The sequence below is a fragment of the Lithobates pipiens genome, unplaced genomic scaffold (assembly GCF_037356315.1).
Source record: "Lithobates pipiens isolate NorthernLeopardFrog02 unplaced genomic scaffold, aLitPip1_a1.2 Scaffold_23, whole genome shotgun sequence".
Classification (NCBI taxonomy): domain Eukaryota; kingdom Metazoa; phylum Chordata; class Amphibia; order Anura; family Ranidae; genus Lithobates; species Lithobates pipiens.
Window position 1 is genome coordinate 35527413 of NW_027507785.1, and position 27799 is coordinate 35555211.

At 45.2% G+C, this 27799-nt stretch overlaps 2 protein-coding genes across 3 annotated transcripts in view; both read right to left on the minus strand.

Annotated features, from left to right (window-relative positions):
- The window catches only part of CAPN5 (calpain 5), a 181068-nt gene that overhangs the window by 32362 nt on the left and 120907 nt on the right, over positions 1 to 27799 (minus strand). For both annotated transcript variants that reach the window (XM_077451419.1, XM_077451420.1), the window contains exons 4-6: positions 6639 to 6847; positions 3705 to 3897; positions 632 to 825 (exon numbers count right to left, since the gene is read on the minus strand). In XM_077451419.1, the coding sequence (XP_077307545.1) occupies positions 632 to 825; positions 3705 to 3897; positions 6639 to 6847 (596 nt within the window). The remainder of the gene's footprint in view (positions 1 to 631; positions 826 to 3704; positions 3898 to 6638; positions 6848 to 27799) is intronic.
- On the minus strand, positions 19550 to 21485 carry OMP (olfactory marker protein). The gene has a single exon (XM_077451422.1). It carries the CDS (start codon positions 21364 to 21366, stop codon positions 20890 to 20892), a length of 477 nt encoding a protein of 158 aa, XP_077307548.1. The 5' UTR covers positions 21367 to 21485; the 3' UTR covers positions 19550 to 20889.

Below are 27799 nucleotides of genomic sequence, written 5' to 3' on the forward strand. Positions count from 1 at the left end.
CAAACCTAAACTAGAACCCCTTACCCTAACAAAAAAAATTTATAATAAATGAATAATAATAAAAAGAAATAAAAGCTAAAAAAGGCTGAAATACCTAGCAACAATTGATGCAACAGATAATAGTTTTCTAGATCGGCTAATAAAAAAAAAGCCCAAAAACACTGCATACAAACGTGCAAAAAAAACACCTGAAAAATTGTGGGGAAAAAAAGCCGGAAAAGCACTCAAAAGATGGTGAAAGCACCCTTAATGAGCCCTTACAATTACTGTCTGGAGTTGCTTATCCCTTCCTGTCTGACTATTATGCTAACCCTCTGGCTTCAATACTTTATGAGTCACTGACTTAGAACTAGTAAAGTCAGAACTCTTGATGTGCATAGTTGTTTCAGGTCAGCGACTCAAATTAATTGAACCCAGAGGCAGCCAGGCAACCACCATTTTTCTGAAGGTGAGGTCAAGATAACTGCCATCTTCAAATTATTTTCAGGATAAGTAGTTGGACACGGCCCAATCACACTGCACTATCTGATTCACTAGGTAAAAGGGGCACTCCGAACACCATCATTCTTTGTGTTAGTGGCACACATTTGCCTGAAATTGTTGAAAACGCTTGTGATTGGTGCGGAATTACCTGTCACTCCATGGCCCGTTCCACTCTCGCTCACCCCATGGATTGCGCATTCTGATCATATCCAGTTTCTCAGACTTGAAAAATGCCAGTAGCCCATGGCCCAAGCGCACTTTCCGTACATCCGTCACAGCGTAGGCGTGGCCCTTTACTAGGCCGCAAGACAGCCGTGCTTCCATGTCAGCCGCCGATGTTGCCTAGAGGAACAAAAAAAAAAATGCATTTACAGATAAGATTTCAGACAATGGGATGAGATTGTATTTAGAGGCGCTGCTTATAAGAACCCATCAGATATAAAGATCCATCCCAGGTGGCGTTACCATGACTCTGAACAGACATGGGATGGGATCTGGACGGGCTGATGTTAGCAGCCCAATCATTGGCTGGTGTTTGATAGCTGCTGGGTCCCACCCACCCCCGACATCACTGCTGAATTTTGACATTTGGTCTCTCTCTGCATTCAGTTACATTACATGACAGTGTCACACACAGTTTCACTAAGAGTCAATATTGGCCTTAGTGTAAAACTCCCTCACCTCTGTCAATGTTTCCAATCAGTGCCACCTGTCAGTGCCAATCAGTGCCACCTATTATCAGTGCTAATCAATGCCCATGAGTGCCAATCAGTGCAGCCTATCAGTGCCAATCATTGCTGCCTGTCAGTGCTGCCAATCAGTGCAGCCTATCAGTGCCAATCAGGACCCATCGGTGCTATCAGTGCCAATCATTGCTGCCTGTCAGTGCTGCCAATCAGTGCACTGAGTGCAGGGATGGAGAGATGAACTCCACAGCCAGGCACACTGTCCATGGGGGGCCAGCCTGGTGGGGCACAAATTAAATCTGTTTAGGTTTATTAATTCCACTTGCCGATTTTTAGTTTAATAGGTAATCACCACACTACCATTTACAATACACTACTGGAGGTAAAATAAAAAGTGTGCGTAAAGGCCTGCCATTGAGCACTGTTAAGTGTTCCCAAACCACAAAAAAAAAGTGCAGCGCTAACTTACTGATCAATAACTTAACAATGATGTTGGAATCCTCTAATGTATGGAAATCTCAATAGGCTTCACTATTACGACAATACCGATCTCCGATACACAACTTCACATATGTAGCGCTGGGTTTCCAATGAGCACGCGCTATTTGTTTTGTAAATTTAAATGTTCCTAAAAGCACAGTTGGGTTTTGGAGTTAATTGTTCTAAATGATGGTCTCGGTGCCAGTTTGGCTGGATTGCACTGTGTTCTGCTTGACCATAGGTGTCGGTGTCACCTCTGGCAAGCATAAGAACGCTGTGCGGTTGGACGCATTGGGGGCTAATCTCTCTCTAAACCAACCAGGGAGTGTGTCTCTCTTGCTGGGCATTCTGGGAGGGGGTACTTAAGGTGCGGAGATCACGTGTTGCGGGGTTCCGGGCCAGAGGATTGTTCCGTCTTCTTAGTCCTGGTCCTCCTGACCAGCCCTCAGGAGCCCTCATGGCCTGGGGTGCGGATCCATCCGTTTCCGAGTCTCAGGGCTGGCAAGCCCGAGGCACAGTAATTGTAAGGAGGATTCCAAGGTGTTCCGGTGCCGTCTCGTCTTTGGAGAGGACCAGCAACCGAGAATGCAACCAGGGGAGGACTCTTCAGAAGAGGGCCATGCAAGAGGCTGGCTGCTCGGTAAGAGCCTGGAAGCTAAGTTGACAGACACCAGGTGAATCCACACTCTTATGATATCACCGGACCAGCTGCAAAATACTGGTACCGTACGAGGGTCCTTTAACTTCAAATATCCTTCAGTTACAACCAAGTCTATGGCAGAGACTTTTCATTGACAAGTTCTACAACCAAGTCTGTGGCAGAAACTTTTCTCTACCTGAACTATGTATCAGTTGCTAAATCTGTTGAGAGGAGATTTATCAGATGGCTGTAATATCCAGTTGTGAATGGCTATTCTCTAGATGTTATGGAGAGAGATTTATGCAGTTCCAAGAGTACCTGAACTTCCTACCCATACCGACTATCCTTTATTGAGAGACTGTGTTTTTTCTATTATTTTGCAAATAAAAATCCCTAAAGTGGATCCAGTGTCAGTCTCTATGGTTCTTTGGGCCATCTACCTCGGGAAACACATATGAGGTCAAGAAGGTAACGGTAAGCCCAAATATTAACCAGCAGCTCCTTCGGGGGTCAGTGCTACACATATAATACACAAACTGAAAATAAGACATACTGTACACAATGAAACTTAGCAGGGATGGTGGAAACCCCTCCTATAGATATTGGCTAAAAAAAAAAAAAAAAAAGTCTTCATCAGTTTAGGCCAATATGTATTCTGCTACATATTTTTGGTTTATAATAAAAAAAAAATTTAAAAATCACAACAAGTGTATATTGATTGGGTGGTGTAAAAGTTATAGCGTCTACAAAATAGGGAATAGCGTTATGACATTTTTAATCAGATCTTCTGATAAATTACATTTTAATTATTATATAAAATAATGAATGTGGGGGCCATTTGGGGTGCCTGAATTTCTGAATTCTTGGGCCCAGGCAGCACAATGTCAAGGCCACAACAGCCTTGCACTCCATCTCCAGCTTCAACCCACAGAACCCATCCTCCACTACTTTTGGGAATTGATGCAGCGCCGCCAATTTGGCATGCAACATGACATGTAAAAGCACGTGCCAAATTGGCCCAATGTGAACGTGGGCTAAAACCTGGAAGCCGATTGGTTTCTGTGCAGAGTTGCACCAGATTTTGCTCTCTCCAGGTTTTAGTAAATCTCCCCCAGTGTGCTGGAAATCAGGAGCATCAAATATGGCAAGGAATGTAAATGTACTTCCATGCAAACCCAATTCCGATTCACCACCTTTCAGCACTCAATAAAAACATGACAGGTCCCCTTTAACAAGCTCAGTGATTCTCAGTAATGTGGTATTCTGCGTCCAGACCCCCTGTTTTGATTACAAGTGACATTTCTATTCATGAGAGGAGGTAAAAGCTCTTATTAACACAAGTTACACAGCCGATCTCCCGCTGGCATGACATTTTACATTCATTTGAGCGTTCTATTAGCGGAACAAAGACCGACCTTGATGGAGCAGCTGATTAGGCCTCCGCGATTATGCACTTTCAAGACTCGCTCGAAAAGTTCATTTCTCTCATTGGCGTCCGTGGTGTATTGTCCTTCTGAGAGCTCGACGGGTTCGGAGACCCCGCCGGTGAAATCGACAAGGGCGTCCGCTGTGTTCCCGCCATCAAGAGCCTCGTAGCATCCCGCCAGCCTGGTAATCAGAAGAAAGATGTTTAGAGGAGCTGGGATGAGGATACTTCATGTTCCAATTAGGCTGCCTTTCAAAGCCCTACACCAACCATTATTGTTTAGAAGATTTACACTCGACTAGGGTCTAGTGTAAATCTCAACCCTACCTCAAGGTCTGGTTCAGTCGACCGTACCACCTTACTACCTGGTAGTCTAGACTGAACCAGACCAACCGGGAGGACACTGACACTGTACTGGATTTAAATGGCCAGTTCAAGCCTTTAACAACTCGAAACCATCTTCCCCAATTTGGAATCTGCGGTACCGCTGAGTTAGATTCTGTCCCCAGCCGCCAAACACCGCCTTGAGGACTCACCAACTGACCACAGACCCCTACCCCCTTACTACCTGGTAGTCTAGACTGAACCAGACCAACCGGGGAGCACTCCATACCTGAGATGGGTCCCACCATCTCATCAATATACCTCTTGTTGTATACCCTCGTCAAGGACCCCAACTGCAAATGACCATCTTCTTCCACCACAGCAAACAGACCTCTTCCATCAGGGCGGGAGGGAGTTCCTCCAACAATTTCCAACCTGCAATTGTTTCCCCTTAGCTCCTCCACTCAACTATTATCTATCCCTCTCCTCCCCACCGCCCCCCCCCCCCCTAGAACATCCAATCAGGTAAGAGCTAGTTTATCCTATCTAATCAGCACCTAACTTAACCTGTTGTAGTCTGGTAGTTACTTCCACCCAGTCATGTATGTCCTCCGCTTACATTTCGGTCCAGCTTCGTACATGTCTTTCTGGTTCGGTTGGAATTTTTTTCTGTGACCCACTAACAGAGTATGCAAAACTCAAAGGCTGGTTCACACCAGAAAGATACATTTTGTGCACACTTCCCCGACCACATTCGAATAGCAATCCGCATGCAGGGGCCAATGCAATGTTAACAGCACCCCAAACACAGATTAAAAAAACAGTGCATTGGCGGGTGCTTAATAACATGGGTACTGCAGTACTATGCATAACCCTTAACTTCCTGAGATGGGAACGAGGGACACCTATTAGCAAAAGTATGTAGGCATAGGACACCCCCCCCCCCCCCCCTTAAAGGAGAATTACACAAAAGGAGGAGGAGGAGGAGGAGGAGACGCAGGAAGGATCAGCAGCTGCCTGTGACTTAGATGGGGCAAGTGCGGGGCTGGTGAGCAGATGGATCTGGGGTGGGCAGACGGATAGGGGGTCAGGGATGTCCATTCGGGGGTAGCGTGTGCCCCCCCCCCCCCCACAAAATGAAGCACCAGCCACCACTGATGGTATATAAATATCTTGATGGTGATTCCAGTATTGGGAGGAAACTATTCAGTCTCGAGTCACTCATGAAGACACGTGACCACTCAATGAAGTTGGACAAGGTTCAACTTTAAATTGCTTAGGGTTTTGTTTTTGTTTTTTTACTGTTAGAGTGGTAAGGATGTCGAACCTTTACACAGACTATCCCCCTTTCAGTCTATTATGGATGCTGCTGCCAGATACTATACACCTTACTAACCAATCCATGACTGCTGCCCCTGCCAATCCCACCTCTGGCTTCCACTAACCTGACGTAGAAAAATCCAAGATACTAACCACAACGCACAAAGCCAGGCATCTCAAGATATCACGCAAATCGTCCACTTCGCTCCTCCCAAGACATCTAATTTTCCTGCTCCCTTGTTACTTCCTCCCATGCTAGTCTTCAGGATTTCTCCAGAACTCATCCCATCCTCTGGAACTCCCTACTCCAGTATGTCCGATCAGATTCTACCCTGTCTACATTTAGGTGATCCTTGAAAACGAAGCTTACCCCGCCTCCACCTAAAAGCTATACTTGGGTCAACCCCATCAGATCATCCCCCACAGCTATTCGTACCACCTTCCCCTCTCTCGATTGTAAGCTCCTCTTATTCCTGCTATATTGAACTGTATTGACTCCCTTTATATTGTAAAGTGGTGTGCAAACTGCAGGCGTTATATAAACCCTGTATAATAATAATAATCCTCCCCAGTACAGGCGGTCCCATTGATGTCAATTGGGATGCAGCAGCTGCACTGGGAAATGGCCCCAAACACTGTGTGAGTTTGGGGACGTGCACCCACACAGATGTCAAATTGGGAGCAGTGGCAGACACCAATGGAACTGCCTACATGAGAATGCATGGAACTCCTCTGAATTCCCATGTGCAAACATAGCATTGCATGGGTGCATACCACCTAACTTTTTGAGATGGGAATGAGGGACACCTATAAGCAAAAGTATGCAGGCATAAGACACACCCCTTGCAACGACCCCTTAAAGGAGAATTGTACAAAAAAAAAAAAAAATATTGGTTGAACCCACAAGTCCTTTTTTTTTTACCACTACTATTCCTTTATATTGACTTTTGGAATTTACAAATGCAGCAATTTAGAAATCAGATGAAAGGTTTAGGGCTGGAAAACACTTTTTGATAGATAAAAAGTGCATGTTATATACATCCATATAGATCAGACCAAAATGAGGGACAAATAAGGAGGAATGAGGGACATTGCTCCAAATCAGTGAAAGTTGGGAGCTATGCATGGCCGTACACTGTAGTACATCCCATGTGAACACAGCCTTACAGACATTTTCATCACCTTGCCCTGGACTTCCTCCACTTGTGGGTACATACTGTACAGTAGAATATTGTAGTGATGGACCTATAAAGAGAAAAGCACTGGGGCCGCTACGTACTTGGCATAAGCCTTCTCCACCAACGCACACCACAGCTCGTTCTTCTCATTGGAATGGCAGTAGATGAGCTGATTGTTGATTGTCGGGAGTCTGTCATCGATCACCACGTCTACCCACTCCCCAAACCGCCAGAAATTGAAGTGAAAGATCCCGGCGTAATTTTCAGGCTTTTCCGTGCTCCATTCCTGTTCCTTCCAGTTGGGAATCACCTGCGTCACACAAAGGAGGACAGGAGGTCAACACATGCAGCAACTGCACAACAAACTTACAGGAGGAACAAAATGGCTGCTGAGATGCTAACGATAGTGTCATTATTTGTCAACGTGTTTTCAGCAATCAACTTAAAATGCTGCACAGGAAGAAATATCTATATATATATATATATATATATATATATATATATATATATATATATATATCAAACAAACATACACAGAAAATACAAACCTGTAGATTAAAGCTGGACTCCAGGCAAACAACTGAATACAAAAAAATACATACATAGAAAGGAAGGCTTCTCACCTGCCGAAAGGTTAATTTCTGTCTATCCAGTCCTGAGATTTACACAGTTCTGCCAGACCACACAGCCCTGAGCCCTGTTTGGCAGGAGAGAACCTGATAGTGCTCTGATGTGGTTTAAAAATTAAATGAACAATAACATCCTCCAGCCTGGACTTGGCTCTTCTAGAGCTAGCAGAACCGATCGGGTATTGGACTGTCCCCCCCCTTGGAACTAGAAGCACTTTGCAGCAGGACCACGGCTCAGAGAAACCAGAACGGATGTGGATATGCAGGAGACATTGCAGGTGTTAGCTTAAAGTAGGGCAATAGATCTACGTGCCCGACTTAGACCATCTTCTCTCTGCCACCCGGGATAGGATAAACAGGTGTAATTGTTTCATACAGTTTATTTGACTTGTAATTGGTCCTGACACACCTGTCTTATGTGTACTTAAAGCGTGATTCCACCCTAAAGTGGAACCTCCGCTGATCGGATCCCTCCCCCCCTCCGGTGTCACAATTGACACCTTTCAGGGGGGAGGGGGGTGGAGATACCCGTCAAAGACAGGTATTTTCACCCACTTCCGGGCATAGACTCCCGCGGGAGTCTACGCCATTTCCTGCCCTGCCGCGCTGTCTGCTGGGACACACACGGGTCCCAGTGACAGCGCGGAGATTTCCTATTGCGCGGCGCGGCTCGCGCATGCGCAGTAGGGAACTGGGAAGTGAAGTCGATTCGCTTCACTTCCTGATTCCCTCGCCCAATGGTGGCGACAGCAGCCGAGAGCCGAGAGATCGTTCGGCCTCGGCTGCCGGCATCGCTGGAACCCGGGACAGGTGAGTGTCCATTTATTAAAAGTCAGCAGCTGTAGTATTTATAGCTGCTGGCTTTTAATATTTTTTTTTTTGGTGGAATCCCTCTTTAAGTGTATTCTTCTGTTAAAATGTTTCAAAATAAAGATTTTACAAAAAAAAAAAATGAACAATAACAGACAAGAAACATAGACACTGAGGGCTAGTTTATAGACATGTGCACTAACAAAAAAGTTTTTCTTTTTTTTGCTTTTTTCGGAAATTCGAAAAAAAATAAAAATAAAAATCTGTAAAATTCAAAATAACTAATAACTTAAATTATAGGTATTGGAATTTCCTTTGAAATTTGGCTGTTTGAGAACATAACGAATACAAATTTATCTGAAGTTACGAATTATCCATGATAAAGAATACCGCATCTAAACAAATAAAATGTAACAAATAAGTAATAATAATAAAAAGATTTTTTTATTATTATTAGATCGTTACGTTCCATTCGTTTATTTGGCATTCGTTATTTCAAATAATTCGTAACTTTGGATAAATTCGTACTCGTTACGTTCACTAATAGCCAAAATTTCAAAGGAAATTCCAATACTTATAATTTGATAGTTATTAGTTAGTTATTTCAGATTTTCGTTAAAAATGAATTCGGAAACTAAACGAATTGCACATGTCTACTAGTTTACACTAGCGTTAGCTCTCTGTGGTGGATCACACTTCAGAGAATGTTTGACAGGTGTTGAGGAGGTGTTGCGTCTCCAGCACCATCATGCTGCAGCCACTTGCATTTGGTCGCATTTGATGGGCAGAACTGCCAAGCATGAAAGGGAGAAGCAAAGCATTGTGGCCACAGCATGTGTACACCCTTGTCCACTGCCTTTGCAGCCTAACGAGGAGCAGTTGGGAGGGGGCAGTAAAGACATGGCTCCACTATGTGTTTTACCACGCCCAATCACAACTGCAAGTGTAAACAAAGCCTAAAAATGTTGGTGTCCTACATTAATGGTTGGTGTAGATGGCCCACTTACACTAGTGGCTAGTGTAAGTAGGAGATCAGCTCCCCATTGGTCACTGCTCAAGGAAATCATGGTAACCTCAAGAGGAGGAATGAGTTTGGGTTCAGCCATACCTGCAAGGAAGAAGTTGGTGCCAGTCCAAAATGTTGGTGTCCCCTAATAATAGTCAGTGCAGATGGTCCCCCTTGCACTAGTAACTAGCGGTAGAGGAACAGCCCCTCTTTAGTTACTGCTCAAGGAACCCCTTGCAACCTCAAGAAGAGGAATGAGCTTGGGTTTGGTCAATACCTGGAAAGAAGCAGTTGGTGCCAGTCCAAAAAAAGTTTGTGTCCCCTACCATTATTGGTCGGTGTAAATGGGCCCTCTTGCACTAGTGACTAGTTGTAGGAGATGTGCTCCCCATTGATAACTACTCAAGGGACCCCTTGAAACCTCAAGAGGAGGAATGAGCTTGTGTTCACCTAACCTGGAAGGAAGTTGTTGGTGCCAGTCCAAAGATGTTGGTGTCTCCTAACATTAATGGTCAGTATAGACCAGTGATGGCGAACCTTGGCACTCCTGATGTTTTGAAATTACATTTCCCATGATGCTCCACTACACTGCAGAGTGCATGAGCATCATGGGAAATGTAGTTCCAAAACATCTGGGGTGCCAAGGTTCGCCATCACTGGTATAGACCCTTGCATTAGTGGCTAGTGCAGGTAGTAGATCAGCTCCCCCTTGATCACTACTCAAGGGACCCCTTGAAACCTCAAGAGGAGGAATGAGCTTGTAATCGCCTAACCTGGAAGGAAGTGGTTGGTGCCAGTCCAAAGATGTTGGTGTCTCCTAACATTAATGTTCAGTATAGACCCTTGCATTAGTGGCTAGTGCAGGTAGGAGATCAGCTCCCCCTTAATCACTGCTCAGGAAACCCCTTGGCAACCTCAAAAGGAGGAATGAGCTTGGATTTGGTCCAACCCTGAAGAAGCTGTCAGTGTTGGTGGAGAAATACCCCCTCTATAACCGTTTATACATAAAGGGGATGCTCATGAAGTTGTTGACTCAATACGGCCATTAGGCTGAGAAAGGCTGAAATGCGCCCATGATATCAGGACCTATTCTCTAAAATGCTATTAAAATGAGCTCAATTTATCAGTTCTGTTTTATTAGAACATCCTTCAGCATGGTCATAATGTCTTGTAACAAAGTATATTCCATGGAACTGTCCAGAGTATCCCAGTGGAGGATCAGTCATATAGTGAACATTGATTACCACTAAAGTGTCATTAATGGACATCAGGGGAGACTGCTTTTAAACATCCTCTTTACAACGCTATTCTTCAAAAGTGTAGCATAAGCAAAATTTTCACCAGCCCTTAAGTGCTCAGATCACGGATGTTCCATAATTACATCCACCCCGCACAGTAGGTAATAACTTGGAATGGCTTCCTTCTCCTAATGCACGCTAGATCACATTGGAAAGCACATACTTTCAAATGCTGTAAATCCCAGCATTAGGATCTCCCCCTTAAGTGATGGTCTCCTTTTCCTCTATTTATATATAAAAAGGTGCATATACAGCATATGTCAACCGTGGCACTGAGGACCTTAAGAACCCACAAACTCCCACCAGACAGTGGGGTACATCCATCAGGAACCAACTATATCAAACCTTTCACCTTGATGCACATCAATGGGTTCATTTACCTGTCCACCCTTCCCTGCTACCCACACAGACCCAAGACCTCTCCCACCACCCCCATGTGACAGCGGTAGAAGCTGGTGATTGGTCATTCAGACACTCAGTGCTGCATTGTGGGAAGATGGGTTGATCACTAACAGGTCATTATTGTAAGATTGGAGCTGACTTGAGTTATGTAACATACAGCACAGCATACAGAGTAGAACTGAGATTAGTTATGTAATCTATAGCACAGGGTACAGAGTGGAGCTTAGCTATGCAACAGAGCACATCATACAGAGTGGAGTTGATCAATGAAACAGAATACAGCATACAGAGTCCACCAGTTTCAATTGTTTGGTTGCAGACTGGGGATCAGTGGCGGCCCGGCCCCCCCCCCCAATCCATGCGCCTGGCCCCCTAATCTACATGCGGGGCTCCGGACACATAGATTCCAATGTTTTTTTCTTTTTTTTTCTTTTAGAAGCAGGTGATTAGAGCCTGAGGCTCTAATAGGCTTCAAAAAAAGGGTGGGCTCGGGACAGAGTACTGCACGTGAGCCCACCCAGTTGTACGACAATAGTGAATTAATATTCCCTATGGTCTTCCTAAATCTCCTCCCGGCCAATCAGCAATGGGTTCCGAGACCAGCCACCCAAAAGAGGAGAAGCAATCCTATTGGCCGCCGGGGAGGAGAGAGGAGATGCAGGGGAAGCCACCAAAGCAGAGGAGGAAACAAGACGCAGGGTGAAGCTGCGGCCCGAGGAAGCGCTGCCCGCGACCTAGATGGGGCAAGTGCAGGGCTGATGACCGACCACCAGCTGCCACTGCTGTGGATGTTAGAAAGCCTTCCAAAACGATCAATCTATGCCACATATCTTCCTACATCTGATTTATAACCTTTGCTATGATAACCATCTATCCATTACACAATATAAGTTGTACACGATGACTGCTCTGCGGGATTCGGGAACAAGATTGGTAAACGATAAGCAAAGTTGCCTTTAGGTCAGCACAATACACAGGTCTCTTCTAAGATCACAAGAAATCATACGTCTACATCAAACCTGGACTGACATCTGTTCCCTGCCAGAGTGAGTTTGTACATCGCCTGGCTATACAGCCTGCCGAGAGCTGATTAATGGAGCGTCCGCAACCATGCAGCTGCTCTATTTATCACTGTGATTGCTCCATCCATCAGCTGGGTTCTAATACACCTAGTTGTTTCTATAAGGAAAAATGGCAAAAGGAAGTAAACCAGAGCAGCCAATCAGACTTCATCAATGTCTATCTTCCTTAAGCTGTGCTGGATATGAGCAGTATCTGCTGAGAGGTTCATGTGACAAAACTGCCAATGATCCTCTGGTTTTAAAAACTAGTTACCTGGCTGTCTCTGACCTTAAAACTTTCTAAGGTACTGGCCTGAAAGAAGCATGCAACAAAATCAATGGGGGAGGGGAGGGGGGGGGGACCCGCCTGAGCTCTCCTACCGGGAAGCGGTCAAAGCCAACAGCCAAACATAGGCAGCAGAGGCATTTCCTGCCCTGCAGCGGCATGTATACAGGCCCCCTTGCATATATGCGGCTAAGGGACAGGAAATGTGGCGCAGGGTATTTTGGCTGGGTGGTGGGGTTGTGTGGCGGTGTGTCAGTGATAAGCTCACTTGCTGGTTGCTGCCCGGCTTACCGCTGCCCATCAATGCTGACCACTAAACTGACCTGCCTGACACAGTGACCTACCTGACATACATACACCGACCTACCTGAACAGACGACAGACATCATGTGTCCTGCAGCAGCAGCTCAGCCGTGCTGTGTGGTGCGCCCATCATCACAGCAGGCATCCAGGAGGAGGAGAGGAGAGCTGCCCGCCCGGATCAGGGATCTCACAGTGATGTGGTGCGGTGGCTGCATTGTAATTACCACCTTTTGGAGCCTGCAGCGCCTATGATGGACGTCACATGTCCCGCAGTCCCGCCATTGGACCTGTGGGACATCCATCATAGGAGCTGCAGGCTCCAGAAGGTGGGACTTGCTATGTGACTCGGCCGCACTCGGGATCAGATTGGTCCCTTCTCAGCGGCGCTCGGGGCTAACAATACAATTGTGCATGCCTGAGACCCAGGTCTTTTTCGGGGACCCAATCAAGGCTCCAGCCCCCCCTTCCAACGCCACTGGTGGTACGACAACAATAATTCACACAGGTGCAATGAAAAAAAACATATATTGAAACAGCACCACAACAGTTCACAAGAAACTCAGTGGGAAGGCTGCCCAACAGGGTACACTCACGGTCTCCAGTAACGAGAAGAGAGCAAGTATTAGCCAGACTGACAGCATCTGTTAAGATCAGAATGTGGCCTGGCTGTCTTATTCCCAAACAAGATGGTGCCCAAAGGAGTTGAGACCCTGTGCTTTCCCTCCTCAGGAACCTTTCCCTAACAATAGTGTGGTCCCTAACAGGAGAGGCTCCTATCCCTACTCTACCAACTCGCAAAAGCGCACAAACCCTGGGAGCCAGAGCCATAAATAGGCTCTGCCTGATCCAAGATGGCTGCCAGCATCACATGGGGTGGCTTCATCCAACTAGATTGTGTCCCCAGTGACCTAGGAAACCATAGAGGAGCGGTGTTCCACTCCAGCTACAAGACCACTGCAGATGAGCGCCACCTGCACTGGAGGAGGTTGATTGCACCTGTCTTCGTGCGACTTTCTACAAAAGCTGCAATGTACAGTATGATCACTGGGGGAAGAGGAGACTGAGGACATTCGTCCACCTGCCTGCAGCAGACTGATGACATCATCATAGGTGCAACAAAAGGTTGGGTTTGGCAGGGGGGGGTAGACTTGATTTTTTTTAAATAAAATAAAAAAACAGAAATAAAAAATGTCTTGGGGACTATAATAATAATAATAATGGGACTGTAATTACAAATATATCTAAACTTCTTTTATATCAGGTGAACTCTTCTCATCAGAGTTTGGCAGGACTGCAAAGCCACACACAAATATAACCTGCCCTTAAGATCCAGGCTGCAGTTACAGATGAAAGTCTTATTATTCATGACAAATGCCTTGTTTATGAATCGGCACGTTGCCATATGTACCGGATCTGCCGCTTCCTGCACAGATGATCAGTGACACAACTTGTTACTCCCAGCTGGAGGATGCAATGCAGCCCCTGGAGACAACCACATCTGTCTCCTCTCGCTCCTGACATGATACAACTCATTCATTAATCAGCATCAATGGATGGAAGCCTACCCCAAGGGCAGGCCTACCTGGAGCCAGCTGGCAGGGAAGGGGTTAACCCAGAAAAGGCTGAATAGGTGGATTTGCCACTTCACAGAGTGTTATAGAGACATTGGCACCAACTTAGGCAGTTGCAGGTAAAAGCCAGAAAAAAAACAAAACAGTATTTTAAATGATTAAATGCAGTGTCTCTGCTCTCCGGGGAAAAAAACATTTTACTTGCAAATGTGTGTCTTTGAAGTTGGTAGAATTTATGACTACTCAGGAGGAGTGAATTCCCTAGAATAGCCCCCTCTCCTTTTTTGCATGGCTTAGTCTCTCTTTGGCAGTGTCTAATTGCGGTCTGTGCTGGCCCGGCTCTTCCACTCTCTTCACCTACATGGACCATTTATTTAGCTGCCGGAGAGGAGCAAAGGTGAATATTAGAGAGAAGCATTCTCAACAAGGGGTTCCTGAAACCTTGGGGGTCCTCCAGAGTTTGAGAGAGATGCCTTGAGCTTTGGCCCTTCCTCCCGCTGACGGCCAACGCATGGGCCCTTCCTCCCGCTGACGGCCAACGCATGGGCCCTTCCTCCCGCTGACGGCCAACGCATGGGCCCTTCCTCCCGCTGACGGCCAATGCATGGGCCCTTCCTCCCGCTGACGGCCAATGCATGGGCCCTTCCTCCCGCTGACGGCCAACGCATGGGCCATTCCTCCCGCTGACGGCCAACGCATGGGCCATTCCTCCCGCTGACGGCCAACGCATGGGCCATTCCTCCCGCTGACGGCCAACGCATGGGCCATTCCTCCCGCTGACGGCCAACGCATGGGTCATTCCTCCCGCTGACGGCCAACGCATGGGTCATTCCTCCCGCTGACGACCAACGCATGGGTCATTCCTCCCGCTGACGACCAACGCATGGGTCATTCCTCCCACTGACGACCAACGCATGGGTCATTCCTCCCGCTGACGACCAACGCATGGGTCATTCCTCCCGCTGACGACCAACGCATGGGTCATTCCTCCCACTGATGACCAACGCATGGGTCATTCCTCCCACTGACGACCAACGCATGGGTCATTCCTCCCACTGATCACCAATGCAAGGAGCACTCTGGGGTTAAAAGGGTGCTATAGAGTGTCACTTGAGTGATAGCCAAGTCTGCTGGTGCTGATGACATCACATTTAAGATCGCGGCACCCAGCACTGGTCTGAAGGCTTTGGATTGTATATACAATTGAGGCTTTTGCTGGTAAATAAAAGCTGTACACACACACACACACACACACGTTACAATATTTTTGTACAATCTAAGCCTATAGCGTATGATGAGAACATAATAATCTAAGGATCTTTAACTCCAGCAACCTCAACTTCTTTCAGTTGCATAAATGGCAGAAATTATTAAGGCAACCTGCCAACAATGTTATTTTACTAAAGCCACATGTTCATGGTTTCTTGGATTGGTTTTGTGGCTGAAAGTGGTTGAAAAATGGCAGATGGGTTGCTAGCACTATAGCTGCAAGCATTCCTGTAAGTACAGTTTAACACCCTCCCCATTCTGAAATCACAATTTTGCTAAAACCCATCTGATAGGTGACTACAGGAAAAATTGGCTGCTGAATTTCTGCTTTCTTAGGTCACCTCTTCCCTTCCAGCCTGCTGAATGGACAAGGAATGATGAAGCTGTTTATAATTATTATTATTATACATGAGTTGTATAGTGCCAACAGTTTGTGCAGCGCTTTACAATATAAAAGGGAGATAATACACCAAAAATACAATTCAATACAAGAGGGTTAGAAGAGCCCTGCTCCTGCGAGCATACAATCTACCCAGTTTCCCCCACCAAAAAAAACCTAGTGTGATTTTTTGGGGATGGCTGCAATATAAGTCCTATCCCAAAAATAAGCCCTAGTTAAAGTCATTGTAAAAACATGTAATCCATTTTGTAGAAAGATTATATAATGTGCGGTGTGTCTCCTTGTGTAACTTTATTGTGGAAAATACCTTATTCAGTTGCCCCCTCCCTCTGTGATGCTTGGAGCGTGGCTGACATCAGCGAGGATCTCATCCTCTCCCTCTGCAGTATTCAGAACGGGGAAGAAGATCTCTGGCGGGTCACATGAGCGCCCAGCAACACTGTAAATAAAGGTGTTTTTCCACAATAAAAGCTACACAAGGGATTACAAAATTCCATGCCGACTCCGGAGCTGATAGGGAAAGAGAAGACAAGGGACATAGGAACTTTAAAAAAAAAAAATTAATTATTACGGTTTTGTTTTTTTAGAACAGGGAGGGGTACAAGCACTGTGCTGTCTATCCTGCTTGAAAGGATCAGGATATTTTTTTTCCTAAGATGGCATGACTATTTGAATAAATGTACAATATGGTACATACCATAAATAAGACATTCCCTGAAAATAAGCCCTAACGTGTTTTTTGTAGCCAAAATTAATAGAAGAGCCAGTCTTATTTTCGGGGAAACGCGGTAAGAGACTTTTACCCTCTGCTCTCGTATCCTGTTCACAGATTGCAATGTGCAGATCAATGGAAGCCCCAAGTTGGCATTTTGTCTTCATTTAAAGACTAACCCTATACCCTAATGTTTAATCCTTAAATCTAACTTTAGGTCAATGATGCATTATTTACGGAGAAGTCACAGTTCTGTGGAAAGATGCCGCATTACAGCACTATTGTTGCTGAAAACTACCAATCTACCTCCTGCGGGGTCAAGTAAAACCTCTAGAATTACAGGGGTGATTATCTGGCACTGCCAACACTGGTTCAGACACCAGCAGCATACGGTGCAATGCATTTGGACCTCCTCCCTCCTGCTGATGGGGAGGAAAGTTCAGACAGAGCTTGCCAAACCCAACATCTGCGGTATTTTTTATTTTAATAAATATCTCTTGTAGTTTTTCATTTTGCAAAACAATAGCTGAACACAGAAAGACCCAGTGTTGGCCAAGGGTACAGTCACAGATCAGAAACATTATTGCCCAAAGCCAGATCAGTTAGATCACCCATATATATGGTACATTACCATGTTATTGGGGCAACCCAACTGCCAAGTCATTATCACCTTGATAAGTAACAAAAGCTGCAGAAGAGTATCTTAGGACAAGAAAGGAGAAGATATAAAGAAAAGGTAACAAGGGAGACAAGAATCCGATTGCTGGAAAATACATAATGTCTGGAACATCCAGGAAATATTTTCGCAAGCGTCTGTTAAATATTCAATAGAGAACGTTTAAAAATATAAGTTATCTTCAGGTCCAAAGCTTTTTGGAGACAACTCAAACTCCACCAGTATGACCACCATGTTATTGATCTTGGCTTCATATTGGAAAAACTGTCCTCCTGTACCTTATTCACACCCTTGTACATAAAAGTTTCCATCAGGTTCCTATTTTCAGATCTTTTCTCAAGACTATTTAAGTCCCTGCAGTCTCTCCTGATATGGTGAAGGGTCTGAGGGATAAAAACTTTTTGTTGCCCATCTCTGAGCTTGTTCTATCTCATCAATATTGTTTTATAAGTCAGGTCTCCAGAACTGAACACAGTATTCAAAATGGTCAAATGAGAGCTCTATATAGAGGAATCACAACCTCCTTCCACCTGCTGGTGATCGCCAAAGATCTATAAATGGAGGAATCAGGACCTCCTTCAGCCTGCCGGTGATCCCTCTAGTGACCACTAAAGATCTATATAGGAGAATAAGGACCCCCTTTCTCCTGCTGATAACTAAGGATCTATTTAGGAATATCGGGACCGCCTTCAGCCTGCCGGTGATCCCTCTAGTGATCACTAAAGATCTATATAGGAGAAGAAGGACCTCCTTTCTCCTGCTGATAACTAAGGATCTATTTAGGAATATCGGGACCGCCTTCCTCTTGCAAGTGATCCCACTAATGACGACTAAAGATCTATAGAGGAATCAGGGCCTCGTTCCTCCTGCTGGAGATCCCTCTAATGCAGTTCTGGCCAACAAAGTACCCCCCTCCCCGCCCCAATATCATACCTAAACATCACAGAGATAGGTTAGGAAAGGCCATCTGTATCTCCATTAGGGAGTATTACCTACACTTCAGATGTTAGGCCAGCAGATTATATTAAAAAAAAAATCTCTCCAATGGGTACAAAAGCCCATTTATAAGCAAAGGTTACAACTAAGCAGCCAATTTCCCATCCTGGTGTCACAAGGGCAGACACTTCCCAATAGGGTCCCAAACAGAAATAAACTGAACAGAAATAAACTGAACAGAAATGTTAACTTATCTTCATTATGGTGTAGTGGTTAGCACTTTCACCTAGCAGCAAAAAGGGTCGCTGGTTCAAATCCCGACCATGACACCATCTGCCTGGATTTTGCATGTTCTACCTACGTGGGTTTCCTCTGGGTACTCTGGTTTCCTCCCACACTCTAAAGACATGCTGGTAGGTTAAATCGGATCCTGTCTAAGTTGGCCCTAGTATGTATGAATGTGTGTTAGGGACCTTAGGTTGCAAGCTCATTGAGGGCAAGGGACTGATGTGAATGTACAATGTATATATAAAGCGATGAGTAAACCGACAACACTATACAAGTACCTGAAATAATAATAATAATATTCAACTAGCAATACACCAAAATTTGCTTTTGGGTGGCCACATCAGCACCCTTTCACCTGTGGCCACCATTCAGGTATTCTGTCAGCTGCCTCTGCTTAGTGTGGATTCCTCTATCCATGCTTAGCAGCATGAATGGAGGAATGGTCCCTGCCAACTATTTATTCAGATAAAGGTGCAGTCAGTGTTGGGACAAGGTCATCTAGAGGCCAGAGCCCAGGGCAAACATGCCAAACTGCTCCCCCCCCCCCCCCAAAGATGGATGAGCATTATGTGTCAGCAAAAATCCCCCCACAAAATCACTGAGCAATATACTGCATGCTTACCCCTCTAAGGAGATCTGTGCCCCTGCTGAAATTCCCCCTCTCAGCTCAAATTCCTGTACTCTAAAAATTTCCCCTCCTGGTACACATCTTCTAACCCCACTACAAATGCCCCCCTCCCATCACAGATTCCACTAATCTCCCCCCACCCCCTTCCCAACACTAATCCCCCTTTAATCATCACTCTTTGGGGGGAGCCCCCCCCCAAAAAAAATTATATTATAATATATATAAAAAAAAAAAATATATAATATATATATATATATATATATATATATATATATATATATATATTATATATATATATATATATAAAAAAAAGGGAAGATCAACTCCTCCTAGAATACTTACCCCCTGCAACGCCCCCCCCCCCCTTCCAACACAAATCCCCTCCCCAGCAATTTCCTTATGGCACCAACCCCCCACCTCACAGTGCCCAGGGCAGCCGCCCCTTCTGCCCACCACTTGTCCTGACCCTGGGTGCAGTCACTGTTCAGGCAACATATTTCCACCCCACCCCATTTTAAAGCAACTTTTGTTAAGCCATCTAGTGTCAACGGCAGCACCCCCAGTTTAAAATTCGGCAAGATTACCAAGAATTGGTTGAAGTTCCAGCAGTGTATGGCCAGCTTAGGACTGATAATTATAACACATAATGTTAGCAACAATTAATAAGGAATGCCTTATCTTTTTTTTAATGACAAAACTGAAAAGTTAAAAAATAAATAGAACAATGACACATGAGAGAAAATGTAAAGCTCTTTATTAATAATCATGGGATAAGTTTATATATATAAATATATTTTAGATGAAGCAGAAATATTTTAACTATGATACCAGAGTACACAGATGGCATATATGTGGAAGAAATGGAAAAAAAAAAAAAAAAAAAAAAAAAAGCAACTTCACAGCAAAACAGGCAAATAGGTAAACTGCCAAAAAAAGTTAATCAAAAGGAACTCGCCGATTGGAAATCAAGATTAACAGATGAAGATAAAAACACAGATTTATGTGGATGCAAAGTACTGCAATCTTGAAGGTTGGATTTGTAACTATAGGTTACTTCACAAGGTGTCCACTTACACTACACAATACATACATGATAAATAAGACTTCCTATGTTTGTTATTAAAGGTCTGGGAAATAAAAAAAAAGGTATCTTGTGTGATACAGAAGAACACCAAAGTGCATCTAAACCCAAGAACAAAAACGTGATACTTTATATTAACTTAGATGGTGGCTGCATTATGTTTTTTTTTTTTTGTTTTTTTGTTTTTTTTTTAATGGTCTCCATTTTTACCTGGTGACCCTACACATATGCACATCCTATTCTAAAGGTGACAACACTCATTGACTGTACTGTATCCATAGTGGAGATGAGTTGTCACCCTCAGCAGAACTTCTGAATATTTCCTGGTCTCCTCCCAATAACATCGCTCTGTAGAGCACACAAGATGTTATTAACTCACAAGAATTCTGTCAGGATCAACATTTTTTCTTCTAAATTTTGCACTTATTGAATAGCTAACATTTTTAATGGTCTATTTAATATTCCAATAGAAAGCAAATAAGAGATGTACATTTTTGGAGTTTACACACACACACACATAAATGAAGAGTTAAACTTTCGTTTCCTCTTTCTCATATGGTTAGTTCACTAAAGCATCATATGAAATACACAATCTAACAAAACTATTGAGCGCAAAATAAATAAATCTTACATTTATGACTTTACAGTGATGGAAAATCAGGTATTTCTGAAGAAAAGTAAACATCATTTAAATTGCAAATTTGGGTAAATGCCTCAACATTTGTTATAGTGTCATCACATCATGGCGACTGTGATGTACAATGATTGCCACTTTAGCTTTAACACATCCTAAAGTAGTTACAAAGTTGAATTGTTTTATACAGACTAAGAATCCTGCAATAATCTGTAAAAATAAATAAATTCTGCAAAAAAAAAAAAGAAAAATTGTAGAAATGGATTACACCAAACAAAAAGAATGTACAACTTAATATTCAACCAACCATATGACAGTTCTTCTCTAGCCTTCGTATAGAACCAAAATATATAGGAGTCTTTTCAGGTTTTGAAGCCAACAGAACATTGGATATCGGAGGGTTCAGCGCCATCTAAGAAGGTGAGGACAAAGTACATGACCTTTCGAATTTTGGCTAGCTCACACAACCTTTCCCCGAATTCTTGGGCATCTGCCTCATTGCATTCAACCTCAGTCTGTCCTGCTTCCATCCAGAAGATGGCTGATGGGTCAAGGAGCTGGCGATTCATGAGGTTGGTGAGGTCTGGTGTCCAGTGCTGGGAAGTCCCCGTGATGATCACCTTCCCGGCTGATTTAAGGCGAATGTTCCACCATAAAAATCGAAGTTTCTGCTTACTGAAGTCCAGGCGGTAGATATATTCGTTGGCTTTCAATACTTTTTCGCCATCTTGGGGCTTGGCATTGTTTTGCTGGAGGCTGTGGGCACGTATACGCATGTACTTGGTAAGTTGCATGTCTTCAGTGAAGGAGAGCTCTATTTCTGATTTCTCTGAGGCCATAGTCTTCAGACTTTTCAAGGAGATCTCTTCAAGAGGTCCTTTCGTTGTACAAAGCAGGTATGAACTATAAGGCTGTGGTTACCTGCATTTCTCCTCTTCACCTACCGCTCTCGCTCCAGTGCTAAGCAACCCCCTCCATTGAAGCAAGGCCTCCTTGGGGATTATTTGCGGATGCTCTCTTGCCTAATTTACAGCTTAAGAACCACGTAATAGCTTATGTAAACATGTCTAGAGGGAACTCAGTAATGGCGTAGGTTACCTTAGAAACTATGTCAGGAGAAAAGAAACTGTAATAGTACAGTTAATAAGATGCCTTTACTGTACATCTCTGCAAGCCGAGCCAAAGTTCTCTGGAACAGTGCTTATGAATTTTATTCCTATAACATTAACTAGACTAGGGTTTCTCAAACAATGTTCCATGGAACCCTAGGGTTCTTCCAGAGGTTGCTGGGAGTTCCTTGAGCAATGACCAATTTCTGCCTCTCAGATAAGTTCCCACTGACAACGCTAGTCTTTTTAGCTATCTGTAAGGAGGTAATTCTTCCCATTGACCACAAGTGGAAGGAGCAGTCTTCCCTCTGGCATCATACTAATGCAGCCCTCAAAATTTCCACTCGTGAGTGGAAAATGTTTTTTGGCGAGCGGGGGGCAGCAACGCCGGCAAGCGGAGTCTTTCTCCCAGCAATCGCCACCAGGGGAAGAAAGAGTGGAGAAACAGGAGAGCTGGCAGGATCACAGAGCGGGGAATGCCCGCTGTAACAGCTTTCATTGGTATTGCAGTTCGCTCACAGTCACACACAGCCTCGCCTCCTGACCCGGCGCCTGTGACAGACCAAAACATCCCAGTATGGGACCGACGTTTTGTCTGTTACAGGCATCAGGTCAAGAGGCGAGGCTGTGTGACCTCAAGCAGATGGCAATTCTAATGTAAGCTGCTACGGCGGACAATCCCCGATCTGCGATGATCCGGCCGTCCTCTCTCTTCCTCTCCACTGGTCATGCTGCAATAGTGAGCACAGGTGAGGATGCAATGATGGGCATAGATCACGCGGCCTTGGTGGGCATTGATAATGTTGTTCATATTTATTTTTGTAACTTAATTCTGCATAAAACATTTAAGTGTCATTTCATGAGATAATTTATGAGGGCGTGTTTAGGGGTGGAATTAGGGGCGGGGCAGGGGAGGGGTTGGGTGGGGCAACTGGTGAGGAGTAACCCTTAAAGAGGAGGTTCACACAAAAATTGAACCTCCGCTTTTCGGAACCCTCCCCCCCCTCTGGTGTCACATTTGACACCTTTCAGGGGGGAGGGGGGGTGCAGATACCTGTCTAAGACCGGTATTTGCACCCACTTCCGGGCATAGACTCCCACGGGACTCTATGCCTCTTCCTGTCCCGCCGCGCTGTCTACTGGGACACATGCTTTGCCTCATCCCCACAACCCTGGTCGGTTGTTGTGGGGGTCTGCAGGCGGGGGGGGGGCTTATCAAAATCTGGAAGCCTCCTTTAACAAGGGGACCCCCAGATCCCAGCACCCCCCCGTTTGAAATGGTAAGTGGGTACAAAAGTACCCCTACAATTTCACAAAGAAAGTGTAAAAAATTGTTAAACACACAGACACCATTGGGAAAGGTCCTTTTTTTTTTTTTTTTTTAAATAAAGATTCCAGCGGTGGTAATCCACTCTTGCTATCCAGCGATGGGTGATCTCTTCTCTGGGGTCCAGCGATAGGTGATCTCTCCCGATGGTCCAGTGCAGCGCATCCTGTCTCCCCCGGAGACACTGCGGAAATCCCGACAGCCTGACAAGTCTTAGCTGAGGAGGACGGGCCGGACCTCGCCCCCCTCTGATGCAAGGGAAAACCCAGGCTTCCCCAGTGATGTACGGGTGACCCCACCCCCCTCTGATGTAACGGGTAACAGGTTTCCATTACATCCGAGTGGGGCGGGTCACCCGCACGTCACTGGGGAAGCCCAGGTTTCCCCTTGCGTCAGAGAGGGGCGGGGTCAGGTGACCTGTCAGGCTGCTGAGATTCCCGCGGTGTCTCCGGTGGAGACAGGATGCGCTGCACTGGAACAACCGGGAGCGATCACCCATCGCTGGACCCCGGAGAAGAGATCACCCATCGCTGGACCCCAGAGAAGAGATCACCCATCGCTGGACCCCGGAGAAGAGATCACCCATCGCTGGACCCCGGAGAAGAGATCACCCATCGCTGGACCCCAGAGAAGAGATCACCCATCGCTGGACCCCAGAGAAGAGATCACCCATCGCTGGACCCCAGAGAAGAGATCACCCATCGCTGGACCCCAGAGAAGAGATCACCCATCGCTGGACCCCAGAGAAGAGATCACCCATCGCTGGACCCCAGAGAAGAGATCACCCATCGCTGGACCCCAGAGAAGAGATCACCCATCGCTGGACCCCAGAGAAGAGATCACCCATCGCTGGACCCCAGAGAAGAGATCACCCATCGCTGGACCCCAGAGAAGAGATCACCCATCGCTGGACCCCAGAGAAGAGATCACCCATCGCTGGACCCCAGAGAAGAGATCACCCATCGCTGGACCCCAGAGAAGAGATCACCCATCGCTGGACCCCAGAGAAGAGATCACCCATCGCTGGACCCCAGAGAAGAGATCACCCATCGCTGGACCCCAGAGAAGAGATCACCCATCGCTGGACCCCAGAGAAGAGATCACCCATCGCTGGACCCCAGAGAAGAGATCACCCATCGCTGGACCCCAGAGAAGAGATCACCCATCGCTGGACCCCAGAGAAGAGATCACCCATCGCTGGACCCCAGAGAAGAGATCACCCATCGCTGGACCCCAGAGAAGAGATCACCCATCGCTGGACCCCAGAGAAGAGATCACCCATCGCTGGACCCCAGAGAAGAGATCACCCATCGCTGGACCCCAGAGAAGAGATCACCCATCGCTGGACCCCAGAGAAGAGATCACCCATCGCTGGACCCCAGAGAAGAGATCACCCATCGCTGGACCCCAGAGAAGAGATCACCCATCGCTGGATAGCAAGAGTGGATTACCACCGCCGGAATCTTTTTTTTTTTTTTTTTTTTTTTTTTAATAAAGGACCTTTCCCAGCGGTGTCTGTGTGCTTAACAATTTTGGTTGCGTGCTCGGATAAAGGGTCTGGTATGGATTTTTGAGGGGTACTCCATGCCATTTTTTTTTAAATTTGGCGTGGATTTTCCCTTAATATCCATACCAGACCTGAAGGGCCTGGCAATTGAATTTGGGGGGAACCCCATGCATTTTTTTTTTTTTTAATCAATGACTTTCAATGACTGTTCTCTGTATTACGGGGAGCCGACAATTCATTATAGCTGCGAGTGCTTTTAAATTACTTTTTTTCCCCGCAGAAATTACATTTTGTGCAGGGACAGTTCTAAGCACGGGAAACATGCGCCCCCCTTTACAGGCATAGTATACACACCCCCCAGGTACGAAATTTAAAGGAATATTATACTTTTATTGTTTCACTTTAAGCATTATTAAAATCACTGCTCCCGAAAAAACGTCCGTTTTGAAACTTTTTTGCATTGATACATGTCCCCCCCTGGGGCAGGACCCAGGTCCCCAAACACTTTTTATGACAATAACTTGCATATTAGCCTTTAAAATTAGCACTTTAGATTTCTCCCATAGGACTTTTACAGGGTGTTCCGCGGCTTTTCGAATTTGCCGCAAACACCCCAAATTGTTCGCTGTTCGGCGAACAGGCAACGTTCGTGTCGAACATGAGTTTGACTCAAACTTGAAGCTTAATGCTCATCCCTACTTATGAATACTACAGGAATACCATACCAATCAAAAGGAAAGCCTACCACTGACACTGGACAAGAAAGGAATAACCCATCACAAGACTGGCTAGACACCTCAATTCAAGGTAAGTACAATTTATAACAGTAATGAAAGCTAAGGCTTTGAAAGGCTGGGTGTGCATTGTTGCCTACAGTGTAGATTTAGTTTTTTCAGAAGTAACAGATTGTTTTGCCCTGATCTACTCAAACCCTGTACAACTCCAGCCCTTTTAGGCAAGATAAAGTTAAATTTCAAAAGTGCCGATTTTGTTGTGCAACCTCCAGTCACACAAAAGCTGGCCATACAAATGTTAAATCTCAATGTTTCTCTTTCAAATAAAAAAATAAATAAATAATAATGTAGTGCTGGCTCCTGACGAGCAGGCGCTATTTTTGAAGCCACAGTTGGGCTTCGGGATTATTTCTCTAAATTTCTGGATTCAGTACCAGTCCAGCTGGGTTGCACTGGGTTCTCCTTGACCACAGGTGTTGCTGTCACCGCCGGCAAGAGTAGAAACGCAGTCTAGCTGGATGCATTGAATGGCACTTATCTCTCGGAACCAGCCCAGTGGGAGTGCTTTCTTGTTGTGCATTCTGGGGGGGTGGTATTTAAAGGTACCGACGCCACGTTGGCAGGGGATTATTTTCTGACTGTTTGGTTCTGGGGGTCCTCCTGACCCAGCCCCATGGCCCTCCTGGCCTGGGGTGCGGAACTATCCCTCCTGTGTCTCCCGAGTGAATTTTGGGGTCTACTGATCCAGGGATAGTCCGGTGCCGTCTCATCAGAAGGGAGAAGCCCAGCAACTGAAGAAACCGGGGGGGGGTTTCTCTGAAGGAGCCTGAAGACTTAGTTGAAGGACGCAACCTGGATCAACACTCATACGGTATCGCCGAATTGGCGGAGATACCGTATGAGAAACTGGTACTGTATGTCAGTTCTTTAAATTCATCCACTTCCCGGTTCTCTACTGTGCATGCGCGAGTTGCTCAGCGCAATGGGAATGGTCCGCGCTGTCTCTGGGGCCCGTGTGTGTCCCAGCAGACAGCGCGGCAGGACAGGAAGAAGCATAGACTCCCGTGGGAATCTATGCCCGGAAGTGGGTGCAAATACCTGTCTTAGACAGGTATCTGCACCCCCCTCCCCGCTGAAAGGTGGCAACTGTGACACCGGAGGGGGGGAGGGTTCCGATGAGCGGAAGTTCCACTTTAGGGTGGAACCCTGCTTTAAAGTGAATATCGCAAACACTAATTTCACTATATGGACCCCTTATATATCTGTACACATACCCCCCTTAATCTCCTCTTCTCAAGAAAGAATAGATTCAGTTCCTCTAATCTTTCCTCATAGCTGAGCTCCTCCATGCCTCTTATCAGTTTGGTTGCCCTTCTCTTCACTTTCTCCAGTTCCCCGATATCCTTTTTGAGAACTGGTACCCAAAACTGAACAGCAAATTCCAGATGAGGTCTTACTAATGCTTTGTACAGGGGCAAAATTATATCTCTCTCTCTGGAGTCCATACCTCTCTTAGTACAAGAAAGGACTTTGCTCGCTTTGGAGACCGCAGCTTGGCATTGCATGCTATTCTTGAGCTTATGATCCACCAAAAATCCAAATCCTTCTCCACTATTGATCTATTGATTCCCCCTAGTATGTATGATATAGAAAAATATAAACCTTAGTGCCTGCAGCTGTTCATCAAACTTCAGCTGCAGTAAAAAAAACTTGCTAATAAGCAAATAGGCACCACATTGGCCCTACCCTAATCCAGTGGTACCATTCCAGCCATTAACGAGCCCCCTAAATATTAGAAACAATGGCATTGAAATGACACAGCTTAATTCTTTTAGGATCCGTGGGTGGAGGCCATCTGGTCCAGGTTCTTTATCCACCTTTATTCTGTCTAAATATTTCTGGACCATATCACTTTTGAGCCATTGTGGATCATTTGGGGCTGTGTCACTACCACCCTCGTTATGGACATCAGCTCCCCCATGCTCCTTTGTATACACAGAGGTGAAGAAAGTATTTAATAAATTTGCCTTCTTTGTCCCCAGTCACCCCACTCTAGATTATTTTGTAAAGGGTCCACGTGCTCAGACCTGTCCTTTTTACCATTAATGTATTTGAAGAATTTTTGGGGGTTTGTCCTACTATCTTTTGCAATCTGTCATTCGTTTGGAATTTTTATGAATCCTTGATTTCCTTTTTACATATTCTGTTATATTCTTTGTAATATTTAGACGATGATCACGTTCCTTCATTTTTATAATTTTTTAAAAGCTCTTTTATTAGCCATTGTAACTTGCCATGAGCCACACAGGTTTTATTTTTAGCCTTTTAAACTTATTGCCCATGGGAATATACTTTGCAGCGAGTTTACATACAGCCACTTAGAAAAATTTCCCATTTTTATTCTGTGTCCATTGATGCCAATATTCCCTCCCAGTCTAGGTTCCGGGGAGCAGCCACATACTTGGAAAATTTTCTCTCTTAAAGTTAAGTGTGTTTAATCTTACCCATATGTGTTTGTTGCTTACAGCTAACATTAAAATAAATAATGCTATGGTCACTGCTACCCAGATGTTTTTCTATATGAATAGCGGTAAT